The sequence below is a fragment of the Olea europaea genome, unplaced genomic scaffold (genome assembly GCF_002742605.1).
Source record: "Olea europaea var. sylvestris unplaced genomic scaffold, O_europaea_v1 scaffold309, whole genome shotgun sequence".
In the NCBI taxonomy this organism is placed as follows: domain Eukaryota; kingdom Viridiplantae; phylum Streptophyta; class Magnoliopsida; order Lamiales; family Oleaceae; genus Olea; species Olea europaea.
This window is the reverse complement of record NW_019249636.1, coordinates 329,433-345,241: the sequence shown is the minus strand read 5'-3', so window position 1 is coordinate 345,241 and position 15,809 is coordinate 329,433. Positions and strand designations below refer to the sequence as shown.

General features: G+C 34.4%; 2 protein-coding genes across 2 annotated transcripts; one reads left to right on the top strand and one right to left on the bottom strand.

The window, feature by feature from the left end:
• The first annotated feature begins 3,344 nt into the window (after nt 1–3,344).
• Nucleotides 3,345–6,988, top strand: LOC111385111 (heat shock cognate 70 kDa protein 2-like). The gene is made up of 2 exons (XM_023009481.1): nt 3,345–3,715; nt 4,988–6,988. Exons 1-2 carry the CDS (start codon nt 3,502–3,504, stop codon nt 6,730–6,732), a joined length of 1,959 nt encoding a protein of 652 aa, XP_022865249.1. The 5' UTR covers nt 3,345–3,501; the 3' UTR covers nt 6,733–6,988.
• Nucleotides 6,989–7,777: 789 nt separating this feature from the next.
• On the bottom strand, nt 7,778–10,411 carry LOC111385107. Its single transcript, XM_023009473.1, has one exon. The coding sequence runs from the start codon at nt 9,454–9,456 to the stop codon at nt 7,945–7,947; it is 1,512 nt and encodes a 503-aa protein (XP_022865241.1). The 5' UTR covers nt 9,457–10,411; the 3' UTR covers nt 7,778–7,944.
• Nucleotides 10,412–15,809: the final 5,398 nt, after the last annotated feature.

The following is a 15,809-nucleotide window of genomic DNA, read 5'->3' as shown; positions in this document are numbered from 1 at the left end:
TATTTATTGATATCCCAACTAACACTTACCAAATATTGAGACTCTCATTAACATTAACAAAACACACCATCTTGATTTTACAAATTAAAAGTTATGCTCATTGTTTAACTTTTAAGCAGTAATTTCGTAAATTTTATATTTTGAGCATCATGCAATAATCTAGTAAATATATCAATTCTACTAGATATAAATAATATCTAGATGGTCAATGTGAAGGATGATGGAGCCCCATTTATTATCCTAATTAATTTTCAGAAAATATAAAAAATTCAATCCTAATTTTAGTCAATGATAATTAATGATAAATTATTAGTAAAGAGAACAAACATTATATAGGAATTCATTGATTTGAAGAAATTTCTAGTTTTTCATTGAATGTTTGAATTCTCAATTTTGATCATTATTGATACACTGATGGTCCTAGTGGTCATGTCAAATAATTATACATTCAATAATCGAACTCTAGTTTAATACAATATTTGTTATTGAAATAACCATTCAGTCAAACAAAACATATAGTCAATTCTTGAAAATATGATTAACCATGATATAATCATATAAAAATCAACGTCCAATCACATGCGGTTTATGTTTTCCTTCGAGGAAAAACACTCGTTTAAAATGATATATTTTGCGAAATATGTATTATTTCGAGAGCATATTATATTCACAATTGCTTATGCAATAACAATATATCAATATTCTTATGAAATATTATAGTTTTAATGTCACTCTCTTTAGGGGCAATAACATATTATTATTTAAAATATAAAATATATAAATATTTATTTTTCAGGAGTAAAAATATAATTTATGTTAATTTTTTCTTAATTATATTCGTCGGAAGCAAATTAGCTCTAACTAGAATATCAATAATGATGTACTACTTTAAGAGTAACAATATTTTATAGTAGACAAATATACGATTACTAAATTCATAAATTATTCTCATATTAAAAATAACACGAATAAGATAATTAATTGAAAGATGAGTAAAAAAATTAATTAGGAGAAAAGATGAAATACACGTCAAATATTGGTTTAAATTTATTAATGCAAATTCAATTGAAGATATATTAAAGTAAAATTTGTATTTTTCCCATTACCGTAAATTGACTTGATTTCATAATTGATATTAGCAAACAGATATTCATATGGAGCAATGCGTAAAATAAAATAATAATTATTTTATTATTTAATTGAAGAACGTGAGTGATAAGAAGGAAGAAAACTTTGAAAGCATAAGGAATCAAACAAAGGCTATTATTGAGCATCACGTCGGTCAGCCGCCCAGTCAGCCCCCCATGAGTCAATGTTGTACGCATGAGTTGGGACCCAGCAAAACGCATTTGAATCTGTCAATTGACACGCTATTCTAATATTCACAAGTGGGAAACGTGTGGATAGAATACAATCATAAAAGATTGCTTGCATGTGAAAATATTTTCATTAAAAATTTGTCGGAAGATAATAATGCCTTTATTTGAGCCTCTTAAAACAAATTAAAATTTATTTTCAATCATAAATCCTCTAATAAAATAAATTTAAAATTATGTCACACATACGTTAGGGTGCTTAAAAAGCTGTCCACTTCCTTTACATGGAGGAAAATCCATTTCGAATAAAATACAATTTATCCAAAATGGGCCTCCCTCCATATGAAGAAGTTGAACACCGCATTATATACAAATAGCATATTCCATAATTTTATATGTAAATTTATTTTTTTTAATTTTTTAACAACACATTCTTTAAAAACTCATTATCAAAAAATCTATTTATCCCAAAAAATGAGGCTCAAATAGGGACAATATTTTGACGGACAGACAATTTTAAACCATAAACATAAAACTCATAGTAGGCGAGACAATTTTAATTTATATTTTGAATCTAATTTGTTTTATTTTCTAAAATTCTAATTTCTCATCTTTTTTTTTCATTTATTATTTATAGATACTCCTTCATTATTTATTTGACAGTAATATATTAGCTTTTTAAATTTTATTTCCATAAAACAAATTAAAATAATTAAAGTAGAATTAAAACTATGAAACTTTTCCATAGAGAAAAATAGAATACCAAAAATGGGGTAGAAAAGGACCAAAATATCAGGTTATTAACTCGGACACAACTCAAGGACTTGTACGCTTGTTTCAAATTGATCACCAATTTTTCAAATTAATCATTCAGGTTTATATAGTGTTGCATTTTAGTCACCCATCCATAGCATATAATTATTAATTACTCCAAATTAGGTGTTATTAGTAATTTTATTTTAATTGGATAGATTGTTAATTAGTGCTCCTATATATTAAGGAATCATGTTGATTTTCACTTTTTTTTTTTAAAATTTATAATCAAAGAATAACATGTCGATAAATTATTTCTACAAACTTCTTTCTCAATACGAATAATTTACAGCATTTTTGTATCGGAGCTATGCATGAAATTGTCGCTAAAACAATTAGTGAAACATTTGGGGAGGATTGTTGGAAGTTTTATCTAATAGTTGAAGGAACTTCAGTGCAAATTGAACGAGCTCTTTGAAATATTAGATGCAAATTTAAAATCCTCATAAATTAGTTATTTAATAGATACATCAAAAGAATTCATTTTCACATAAAGCAGGGTTTCGAAGGAAATCAATTAAATATATGTTCATAGGTAATTTGGAGAAATTTCGAAGTTTAACTTCTGGCGTATGTTAAACCATCAACACTGTCATACTTCAGATTAATGCGTTTTCTAGCCACAAAAAACAAAAATAATAGATCTACAAAGAAAAATATTATAATGAAAAGGCACTCTAACTGCCAAACATGGACTCATAAAACAAGCGTCAAAGACAGATGAGAAAATATTAACATCATTTTTAATTCCATTTCAAAGTTTTCCAACTGAGCAACCCGTTAATTCTAAAAATTGCAATGGATGGAGTGACTAATTTCAAACACAAAATATAGTCAAGTGATTGATTTGAAATAAATTAAGCCCCTATTTGTTTTCCATTTTTTCTTCATTAAAATGAAAAATATAATCGTTATTTATCACATCAAATCATCAAATTTGAATTTTTATTTTTTGTGTAGGACTCATAACGATTATATTTTTTATTTTTATTTTTATATTAATGTGTATAAAATGGGGTCTAAAAATTGAGGACTAAATTGAAACAAGAGTGAACATTCGGTGACCAGTCGAGTTTTTAACCCAAAAGATCCTATCTTCGTTCCCCCTTCCATCACAAGTGGAGGACCGGCCAACCAAGTGGCCGAAGGAGGCAAAACAAAAATTAATCTCACACCGTCAGATACTTTGGCACATAGTACTATCCAAGGGCTGTTAAAATAATTAGGCTTTTCGAACATTCTGGAACACGAAATCCAACGCGCTGCTACTTATAAATACTCTCTGCACCTCCATCTCTACTCCTTGTAAACCCTAGTTCTCCGCACAACTCTCTCCTATCTTTGTTCAAACTCGCCGACTCAAAGAATAACAATGGCAGGAAAAGGAGAGGGACCAGCGATTGGAATAGATCTAGGAACAACGTACTCGTGCGTCGGCGTGTGGCAACATGACCGTGTTGAAATCATCGCCAATGACCAGGGTAACAGAACAACGCCGTCTTATGTTGCCTTCACCGATACCGAACGCCTTATCGGTGACGCCGCCAAGAACCAGGTCGCCATGAACCCAATCAACACAGTATTCGGTAAGATCTGTGCTCCACTTTTTCCACTATCAATGTATGAACGTTTCTGTATTTATATTTTTCTGTTGTTTCTCTAGATCTATGTCTGTAATATATTTTATTTGACTTGAATAGGATTACTGTATTTGTTAATTGCAGATCTGTTATTTCACTTTCTGTGTTTTTATCCTATGCTTAGATTTGTAGGATCTGTTATGTGAGCAGTGAGAGAGTTTACATCAGCCTTTTTCTCTTTCGAAGCAGACCTGTAATTAATAATTAATGTGCATGCTTATATGTGCAAATTTGCACACTTTGGTGGAACAATAATTATATATATGTTATGAATAAGTGTTAATTAAATATACTCTGGAAATGTACATAAAATTGTATTCTTCCGATTGTAGTTTTGTTTCATGAAATCCTTGGCTCCAGTATGGTCGTTTTTTGCAGATCTGGGTATTAATCGTGCCTGCTTGCCATTATCATCTATTGGTGGAATTGCAATCCTCTGATTTTAGATCTAGGGGAGAGATGAATTTTCATATTTGTTCCTGTTTGTGCTCGTAGACCCAGAATTACGAAATTTCACTCTGTTTACAGAGCTCGTTTTCTCCTAGTACATTTAATTTATACAAAATATTTTCGGAGCTAAATTAGGCTGTATTTCTCACTTTGCGGATTTCGTAATGTCAGCAGTTGTCATAATGTGTTTTTATTTTGTCTTCAAATACATAAAAACTAAAGCATGCAACCTACTCGATGAGCAAGTAGTAGAACCAATTTCATTATAATTGAATCTGAAGATTGTAATTTAATATTATGCAGTTGTGATACTGTGTTTTTATTTTGCCTTTAAATTCAGAACAAATAAAAGACTCAACCCACGTTCTCTCACAAGGGGTACCCTCGATCACATTATAATTGAATGTGAAGATTGGAATTTCACGTAACACCCAACTTTTGGTTCTTTTCCTTGAGGTTTTTATTCAGAGCTCCTGTACTGTTGTAACAGACTACGATAATGTTTGTTTCCAAATTAAAAGGACGAGTGTAATGTATTTTGCAAAGATTTTTTGGGATTTGTCCACATACGATAATGCTTGTCCAAGTTATATGTTTTCTATATGCTGGAAGATACAAGGTTTTTTGTGATGCCCCATAGCCCATCAATGCTGTTAGACCTATGATTTTATTTCATATCTGTGTTTTTAACTGGCATTGTAAGCTTTAAAGTTTTGCCTGTGTATTTAAAATCCATATACGTAGTGATGATGATTTTCCCATTTGCAGATGCTAAGAGGTTAATTGGTAGGAGATTCAGTGATGCCTCCGTACAGAGTGACATCAAGTTGTGGCCCTTCAAGGTCATCGCTGGAGCTGCTGAAAAACCAATGATAGTGGTTAACTACAAGGGTGAAGAGAAGCAATTTGCTGCTGAGGAGATCTCTTCTATGGTGTTAGTAAAGATGAAAGAAATTGCCGAAGCGTACCTCGGTTCAACTGTAAAGAATGCTGTGGTCACTGTCCCAGCATACTTCAATGATTCTCAGCGTCAAGCTACCAAGGATGCTGGTGTAATTTCTGGTCTCAATGTGATGCGCATCATTAACGAACCCACAGCAGCTGCTATTGCTTATGGGCTTGACAAGAAGGCAACCAGTGTTGGTGAGAAGAATGTCCTGATCTTTGATCTTGGTGGTGGTACTTTTGATGTCTCTCTTCTTACCATTGAGGAGGGTATCTTTGAGGTGAAGGCTACTGCTGGTGATACTCACCTTGGAGGTGAGGATTTCGACAACAGAATGGTCAATCACTTTGTTCAAGAATTCAAGAGGAAGAACAAGAAAGACATCAGTGGTAACCCCAGAGCTCTGAGGAGGTTGAGGACTGCCTGTGAGAGAGCGAAGAGGACTCTCTCATCCACTGCCCAGACAACCATTGAGATTGACTCTCTCTACGAGGGTATTGATTTCTACTCCACCATCACTCGTGCCAGATTTGAAGAGCTTAACATGGACCTGTTTAGAAAGTGTATGGAGCCAGTTGAGAAATGTTTGAGGGATGCCAAGATGGATAAAAGCAGCATCCATGATGTTGTCCTTGTTGGTGGTTCTACTAGGATTCCCAAGGTTCAGCAATTGCTGCAGGACTTCTTCAATGGCAAGGAGCTCTGCAAGAGTATCAACCCTGATGAGGCTGTTGCTTACGGTGCTGCTGTTCAAGCTGCAATTTTGAGTGGTGAGGGTAATGAAAAGGTGCAGGACCTTCTACTTTTGGATGTTACTCCTCTCTCCCAAGGTCTGGAAACTGCAGGCGGGGTAATGACTGTGTTGATTCCAAGGAATACTACCATCCCTACCAAGAAGGAGCAGGTATTCTCCACCTACTCAGATAACCAGCCAGGAGTGTTGATCCAGGTATTTGAAGGAGAGAGAACAAGGACTAGGGACAACAACTTGCTCGGTAAATTTGAGCTATCGGGCATTCCTCCAGCGCCAAGGGGAGTTCCACAGATCACGGTTTGCTTCGACATTGATGCTAATGGTATCTTGAATGTGTCTGCCGAGGACAAGACCACTGGGCAGAAGAACAAGATCACAATTACCAATGACAAGGGTAGACTTTCGAAGGAGGATATTGAGAAGATGGTTCAGGAAGCAGAGAAGTACAAGTCTGAGGATGAGGAACACAAGAAGAAGGTTGAGGCAAAGAATTCTTTGGAGAACTATGCATACAACATGAGGAACACTATTAAGGACGAGAAGATTGCATCCAAGCTCCCTGAAGCTGATAAGAAAAAGGTTGAGGACGCCATTGAGCAGGCCATCCAGTGGCTCGATGGGAACCAGCTAGCCGAGGCAGATGAGTTTGAGGACAAGATGAAGGAGCTGGAAAGCATTTGCAATCCCATTATTGCGAAGATGTACCAGGGTGCGGGTGGTGATATGGGTGATATGGGTGGTGCTGCCATGGATGATGATGGTCCTGCCCCAAGTGGTAGCGGAGCTGGTCCCAAGATCGAGGAAGTTGACTAAATCCAGTCCAGTGTTCTTTATGTGATGTTTTATTTTAGTATCAATTTGTGATGGTTTGGAATTTATTAGTATTGTTCAAAGCCTGTTTCGGCAATATATTTCTTTTGAAAGTGGTATTATTTCTGCAAATTAGTATCTTTACCTATTGTTTAGGATTTTTCTTCGGAAATGTACGATCCTTCTGTTATATGGCATCTTCACAGCACTTTACGGTATTTGATTGTAATGAAAATTGCCGAGGATCTCCGTTCTTATATTAATAATCTATGACAATGAGTAGAAATATATTTATAGCTATGAAATTTGTTGCTTTGGTTACTCCCCAATGTCAGTGTAGAAATGGAGATTTTGAGTGGGATGTGAAATTCTGAAACGAATGATTAAATGCTCGAGCAATTCATGAGATTTTTAGCAAATGCGTGGATTTGGTATGTAATAAATTTTAAAATAATTAACTTCCGTTGTCGTTATAGTACCTTTTTTTATTTTTAATAAGATAAGAAAAATAAACAAAAATTACGTCAAAGTTTATGATACTTTTAAGCCAATATACCAACAAACGAGACGCCAAGATTGAACCCCTTTTTAACTCGAGAATGTCCACATAAACAATCAAAATTTGACATCTCCCACTATTAATTGAATCTCAAATTATGTCTTTTTCTTGCAATGCCTCATCTAACAGTTATTTCAACTAACTTGAATTATTAAAGAAGTGGGACATGTTTTTCCAAAGTTATGTGAACAAGCCTTATCATTTCTCAACCTTTCTACACCTATCATATTTGACCTTTTCTCCAGCTTTTTCTACTCTTATGGTGGAAATAACACCACTAGCGAACTTGCCTTATCGTCCAAGTCCCTCTCTCTTATCACTAATATCAATTATCAAGGCAAAGTAGTTTCACTAGAACTTGCCTTCTTTTGAGGGCTCCACATAAAATGACGTCCTGCTAGAATTACAGGGAGAAAATACAAAAAATGGTAGTCCCAATTGATATTGATTTGCTTCATTCCAACTGAGGAAATAATTATGGGGCAGTGGTAAGAATAAATTAACTGATAATATAATAGCAACAAAGCTGGTCAGATACATAGGAACAAACCCATAGCTATTATGGAAACAGATACAAGGAGTTTAAACTGCACAATCGGTTCTACTGGTAACAAATGTAAGCCATTCATGACAATTGCATTTCATCAGGTACATATTTATGTCAACTTAAGATCATTACCCACATGGTGAGGACGAAGGCAAACACGAACTTCATGTTCTTCTGGTCCAGCACGAAGTTTTGGCACCAGTATTTCGAGCACTGTTCCTGGCCCGTCATAATAAGCTTCTATATTAGCATCTTCAGGAATTCGGGTCGAAAGTGGGATTTCTCTGACAAATTCTCCCGGAGGGCAGTGTTCTGATGATGGATCCGTTAGCTTGAAAGTTCTGTTGTGTCTCTTGATGAATTGTGTGCGAGATGTACTCATGCAGGAGACCTTGATGATTCCATGTGTGAGTGTGTTCTTCCATGAAACTTTCACCCTCTCAAGATCTACGGAAGGCAAGCTGATTACAATCAAATAACCTTCTTCATCCTCGTAGATTGTTTTGGCAGCCGTAACAGGTCCATATACGTTTCTCAGCACTCCACTAAATTCATTCAGCCAGTGTGGCTCATTTGGGTGAATATCCAAATCGGGGATACGTTTGGAAGGAGCAGTTATTTCCAAATATCGATCATCATCATTACCCTGTGAGAAGAAATCCTTCTTCCTCTTGTTGCTAACGGGTGATAGATCCATCGCTTCCCCATTGATATGGTTGGATGTCTGAGTTGACAGATTTAACACAGATCCATTAAGCAATTTCTTCGAGTGGGAATGTGGACTGCTCTTTGTAGGAGGTGGTGGCCTCTCAAGTTCAATCTCGGTGTTCAGCATATTTCTCCATGAACTGAAATCACTAGCTTCAGGTAAAATAGTGAAGTTCAGGTCCCTCCCTGTGAGTTCGGTCCATCTTTTTAGGTCATCTTCATCGAGACCACTGAGATTGGGAGATGGAACCACTTCGATGCCGTGAACACACTGAGGGTTTGAGAGTCCCCTGTAATGCTTACGTTGCATCCTATGAGATCGAACAAAACCTTTATCAACACTATACGGAAAGGGACGCTCTCCCTGACGAGAATGCCCATTCATATAACTCCGGAGTTGCATCTTTCCCAGAGCATTCTCAGGCCTTTCCTTGAAAACCCACATATACATATTTTCCATATCATGCTGAACCAAGAAAACATCTAGCCTGAGATCAGATTTATCGAACCCGGAAATCCCATTACTGTCACGAACTATCTTAGCCTTCGATTTCTCATTCAATACGGGCTTAAAATAAAAGCTAAAAAAGAACCAAGCGCCCCAGATGCTATCAATCCTTTTTGCACATTTCCTCCCAACTTTGGGGACACTGAGAAAACTTTCAGTCTCGTACATCTGGGAACCTAGTCCAACATCAAGAATATCACAGTGTTCATGGTTCCAAGGCTGTGGAGGGGGGCTTCGCTCGGCTGAAAGGGGTAAATTGATATCAGGAGGACAGGTTAATACAACTTGGCGATTCATTTCGAGGTCTAGTTCTTCATGTGATGACGAGGCACTCGAGTCCATGGATAAGAGGGTTGAAGGGTGATGATTCTCCATTGATAAAGCTGTCAGCAGAGTATCTTCCATCTCAAAATTATCCTTGGCTTGGATCAATTTTCGAAATGTATATCTATAAACTTCATCCCAATAAACATTTTGACAATATACCACTCTTTATAAACACCTCCATCATGTCAATCCCATATACAAATCCCCATCTTCATCAGAATCTTAATTTATTCATCCCAAAATTGTGTTTCAAGTTCAAGAACTTACACCCCTCACACTAAATTTTATAAACCCTAAATCAAAGCGAAATTGAATTCTTAACCCAACTATATTAAAATTGAAAACGACAACAATATTATCAGGAAAATCAAGAACATTAAATAGACAGAAAGGGGTATACCAAAATAAGCAAAAACTTCAACACCTGAAATGTATTAAGAAAATTAATAAAAAGCTAGATGAAGACCACATCTAACCAAGCCAAGAATCTCCATGAACCCTCCAAACACTGGTGGTAGAGAGTGAATCAGATCCATCAAATCCACAGTCTCAAACGAAAATCTTATCCGCAATAAACTCAATCTTTCTGTATCTATATATGATTATTACCAGTCTATGAAACCAAGGCCCAAGAAAAGGACCAAATCTGAGGGGATCTTGGAAGAATACCTTTTGGGATAAGCTTCCACAACCAAGAATCCACAGAGACCAGCACACTCAGAAGAATCAATAGTCCTCACAATCCTCATCTTCACTCTATCTATCAACGTTCAACAATACAAAAAGGCTCCCTATTTTCCACTTAAACAACTAACCTTTCAATTTCTTGATATCCTTTCTGGTCAAAAGATACAGAAACGTTGACATACCGCAAATTGCTGGAGAGAGAGAGAGAGATGAAAACGCGTATATGGGTTTCTTTCGAGTATTCTGGTGAGGTTGGTTGTGTCGTTGTGTGGCTGTAGGTGTAGCCTAGTAGAGGTAAAAATCTGCACTGAATGATGCTTCTGGGCCAGTGTGACGGTGCCGTTTGGACCTTGTCAAGGTCGGGTGGGTCAATGTACGATAATGTCTGAATTATATTGGTTCTCTCATTCTTGTTGATTACTTTTCAAACTGTTATTATGTGCCTCCTCTCTCTTTTTTAATTGGACTTGGATAATTTGTGGGAAGCTTAGGAAAAAAAACTAATTAAAAACTTAAAATTAAAAAAATACTTATAATTAAAAAAACACTCTTATTAGCTAAAATTGAAAATAAATCAAGTGACACTAGGCTCTATATACTCGATATTTATGAAAAGACTTCAACATATCTACAAGCAACTAAAGCGAGGCTGTGATTTGAAGGCCGACTTTCGATGATGTGGAAGGAGTTTGTTCAGGAAGCAAATTTTTTTGAAGGTGATACTCGAAACATTACTATATGAAGCAATTGTCAAGTACTCAAACAAAACAAAAATAATTTAAACGATAAACATGGATCATATCTGGTGTCAATCAAACCTTTCGTCTATTGTAGAAAATTCTTTGTGTTGTCGCAAATTCACAATGGATTAGGACACAAGTTTGACTAAGTCTCTATTTGATGAATTTATAAATCAGTTTAAATTGATCAAATTTCATTTTTAACTATACATATCAATGGATCTACATGTATTATCTACTTATTTAATACTAATTTCTATATATTTATAAATTCATCCCAAATTGAGGCTAAATTTAAAAGTAACTTGGAAATTTTTATTTTTAAATATATTTCAACTAGTTTTTTCTTACAAAATAATTTGCTTATTTTAACATTAACTTGAGGATTATTTTCAAAATTTTTTCCTTGACAAAATAATTTGCTTATTTTAACATTAAACCGAGGGTTATTTTCAAATTACACATTTTCAAATTACTTATAAGTAAAATTTCAAACTCAGCAATTATATACTATATCTCTTTATGTAATTGATCGTCTTGTCTTACTAATTATAATAACCGTCTTCATAAATTATTATTGTCAGAGTAATTGATCATCTTCTCGTACTAATTTTAATAGCCGTCTTGATAAATTATTATCGCCCGCCCAATTTGGCCTCTATTTGTCTTCCATTCTTTCAAAATTCCTTTTTTACATGCTCATTTTTAATTACATTCACACAATAAAATATTTTTACGTAAATTTAATTATTTTTTTTACTTTTTAATCATATATTTTTTCAAGAAAGGGGCCACCAAATAAGGACTAGACGCAACATATGTCAGTCACCGCCAGTAATGAAGTGCGTTGTGAAGCAATACAACACGTTAAACGGCCGTCATGACACGAAAGGAATTTTCTTTTGGCATTTTTGTGACGTGGTGAGTATTCATCGGTGCACCAAGTACTCTTTGTTTGGAAGTTCCTGATTTTTGTGATTACTTCAATAGGATTTTGATTATCTAATGATGGCTTCTTTTATGATTATTTAAATTTTGTTAGATTATAAAAGAGTTATTCTCTATAATTATAACAATTTAATTACCTTTTAGTTGTACAAAAATTTCCAAAAGATTACCATTTTCATTGCACAATTTTAAAATAAAATAAAAAATTCCAATGCTTGAGGAAATGTTCATATAAACACAAAAGATTTTCCTAGTTCCATTTTTTTTTCACGGCCTGTTGATAAAGCTTTTGATAAAATTTTAGCATATTTTGACAAAATTAATAAAATGTGTTTATAAAAGTTGTTGATCTTATGAAATGTGGGGTTAAAAGTGTGAAGTTTGCTTGGTTCGAAAGTTTTATCAAACAAACACTACTTTCATTGTAGGTAAATTTTCATTAGTAGAATATAAAAACTCGGAGGAAACTTCTAACAAATATATTTGAAGACTTTGATTCGGGCTTGGACTTTATTAATTGTGAGCTTCAATTGAAAAATAACTCAATCGCATGTTTTAAATTCTTATAGACGATCAAAATCATCATTGTGCACTCGAACCGCTTTTTGTTGGATTTCTCGAGGTCATGATTGGTGCTTTATTGGTTGCAATTTTCCACTGCATAATGGTGATCTGCCATGGTATTGCAAGTACTCAAACACATACAATTTCCACAAATCAAATGCAAAGTATTCCTAGAAATACGAGGAAAAGTTGAACATGTAGTTGCCTCAAAATACTCTGAAGAATGCAAAGCAAGTATGTGCAGTGTCTAAGTGAATTCAAGGAAGGTGATGAGGTTTTGGTTTTGTCTGAATGTTCGCATATACTTCATGTAAATTGTATCAATGAGAGGCTAAAAAATTACTCTTTGTCATTTCACTGTCGGAGCTGTACATGGTACTTGATTTTGGTGGCTAGTGGTTGAATATGCGACTTTGCTATCCAAAATTGACTGTCCAATTTGCTGTTCATCCAATGATTTATTAACGCATAATTTTAAATCTTTTTTTAAGCACAGGTGACACTGAAAGAAAAATTGGACATGTTAATTTAAAGTGATGTGTTAATGAATTATTGAGTGGACAGGAAATTGGACAGACGATTTTGGATAGCAGATTTCAACTCCTTTGGGTATAGTGTTGAACTTGTTCTGGTCGAGTATTGTGACTTTGCTTAGAAGAACAATGTAAAATAAAATGTTTGAATTTGGTTGTGAAGATTTCTTGGAAATTAGACTAATATGGTTGTCTAGAGCCCAATTTGAAAATGGGTCAAAATAAGCCCAAAATATTGTCTATTCACTTTGTACTGTACTCAGTTTAGATACCCATAAATGAAAGGAAATATAAATTGGGCTTGAATTTGCTTGTTTCTATTGGGCTCCTATGGAGGTTTTCGTTGGGATTCGGGTATGAGAGTTGGGCAATTTACAGAAGAGAAAATTAAGAAAAATCATGTTTTTAAAGTTTCATTATTATTTAATAAGGTATTAAAATTTTCAAATAAATCAGGTGATAATTAGCTTTTCATTAGGTATAAGATGAATTTATCCAATAAGATGTTATTTATCAACTAATCTTATACCATTATATAAGAGTAACAATTAAATGAGTCAGTATTCTACCTTGCATTGCGCATCTAAACTGGTGTTTTAGTAGCACCACTAGTACTAGATATCATTATTACTGTTGTTTACAAAGAAACACACGCCTTTCCGTATATTGAAGTGGATGGTCGGCTATAGTTTGTGACATTGATGCAACTGTATTTTTATTTTGGATGCTTTTTAATTGGCGTCGAGTATGAGGTCCTCGAGATAATCTGCCTTCCAGTTAGAAAGAGGAAATATTTCAGAGCTTGGGTCTTTGCCCATCTTACTTTTGTGGTACCTTTCAAATGTAGAGAACACGGATTACGCTATGGGGACAGGCCCCCTGTCCAAACAAGGGCCTGTATGGCAGCCCCCTATTGGGGGCAATTTCGTGTAGGATTTATTTTAAGCATTAGCATATGCTTGGCAATTTGTTCCATTGAGCATATTTTTCTTAGAGTTATGCTACAATGACAAAGGAGTTTGACAAAATTGGATGACTAAGTTGGATCTATACCAATCATTTCAAAAATAGATTTTTAAATCATTTGAAATCAGTGGCCTGGATTCCGTCAACACACTTTGTAAAGCCACTTTTGTAACCCAACTTTGTTGAAATAGAATTTTTGTTTTTCTTATTTGATGGGTTCATCATGTTCATTTCTTTATATGTGATATAATCTTTGTACCTCGCTTTTGTTGCTGTCAAGAAAATAGGCTGAGAAACTTTTTACCCAAACTGTGACCTAGATAGTGTATTTGTGTGATTGTGATGTTTGAATGTCGATTTTACTGATTACTTTGTTTAATTGTTACTCAAATGCTTCTTCACCGAAATGATTTGTGACTTGCTGTAGGGACAGATTAATTAAGGTACATCATTGTGACCAGAAGATTGTGACGTATATTATTATTGTAGGTCAGAATCAAACATAACAGTAAGTCATAGGCACAACGTAGCAAAACAATTGGAGTAACAATCACAAAAAATAGGTGGCCAAGCAATAGATCACACTCACACTCATAACAAACGGTCACAAATTAATAGATCATAGTCACAATATAATGTATGAATTGCTATTTCCAATGTCATATGAATTTGTTCATATTTTTCAATTGTACTTACTAAATAAACTTTAGGCGGTCACATTCACGTGAATTGAAATCACAGTCACACAAACTTATATGTAACATTCAAGTAACAGCTTACATAACACATTAGGTCACAAAATAATAGATCACAATCATAATTTTAATGTATGAATTGCTATATCTTCAAAATCACATGACTTTGTTCATATTCTTTAAATGTACATACTATATAAGTTACAGATAGTTACATTTACGTGAATTGAGATTACAATCACACAAACTTACATATCACATTCGAATAACATTTTACGTCACAATCCGACAACATAATATGACACAATCACAACATTTCATAAGAAATTAATATATCACAGTTATAATTTAACGTATGAATTGTTAACTCTCCAAGATTCGATGACTTTTGTTTATATTCTTTAAATGTGAACTACGTAAACTATAGATACACACATTAATGTGAATTGAAGTCACAATCACACGAACTTATAGGCGACAATCAAAAAATGACATTCTTCTATTCAATACATTTTATTATAATTGTGTCCTCTTTAGAATCTAACCCCATTTCTAATATTACAATGTGAACAAGTTCAATATAATTGCAATTATCTTCCACTAAAATTATAGATGTATGGACTCCATATAACAAGCAAACATGGACATATCTCACTACATCAAAAATACCAAAAGAATAGTTAGTCCAATTAGCCCATGAATACATAAATGACAGTGTCACAAATGATCATTCACTTAAATACTTCAAGTGTCACAATACATAACCTAATTATAAAATTAAGAGGTCAAGACATGAATAATTTTTACAAATTATCCAAAAATCTTCGGGACTACTAAATTGATCACATAATTGCTATACTACGAGTCACAATGTTGATGCAAACACTATTCACTTGACATACAATAAGTCATATAACTATCATTATGTAATCGTATAACTTCCATAAAAAGATCCACAATCCTCAAACAAGTTTGATAAGAACGCGATGTGTTACGTATTGACACACTTGTAATTGGCCGACCCACTTCTGCCAAACCACGTGGCATCTTATCCGAGGTCCCAGGCCAACAGGAGTTGACCAGCATGCTATTACAATGCCCATGACGCGGCCAAATGAATATGCCGAAGTGGTGTTCTAGTCGAGACCCTCACTCTGAGGCCCATCACTCCGAGGTCCTGAGGCTCTATGTAGCACTCCTCCCTAGAGATCCGGTCTTACATAAGGATCATTTCTGATTGATTGATGGGACACCCATCATAGAGTATAAGTGTCTTGTTTTGTCAATGTAATGGTGGA

Bases quoted from the DNA above. Each gene is read 5' to 3' on its own strand.
- LOC111385111 (XM_023009481.1), top strand. From the start codon at position 3,502: ATGGCAGGAAAAGGAGAGGGACCAGCGATTGGAATAGATCTAGGAACA. The intron at 3,716-4,987 runs GTAAGATCTGTG...TCCCATTTGCAG, and splicing joins CCCAATCAACACAGTATTCG to ATGCTAAGAGGTTAATTGGT.
- LOC111385107 (XM_023009473.1), bottom strand. From the start codon at position 9,456: ATGGAAGATACTCTGCTGACAGCTTTATCAATGGAGAATCATCACCCT.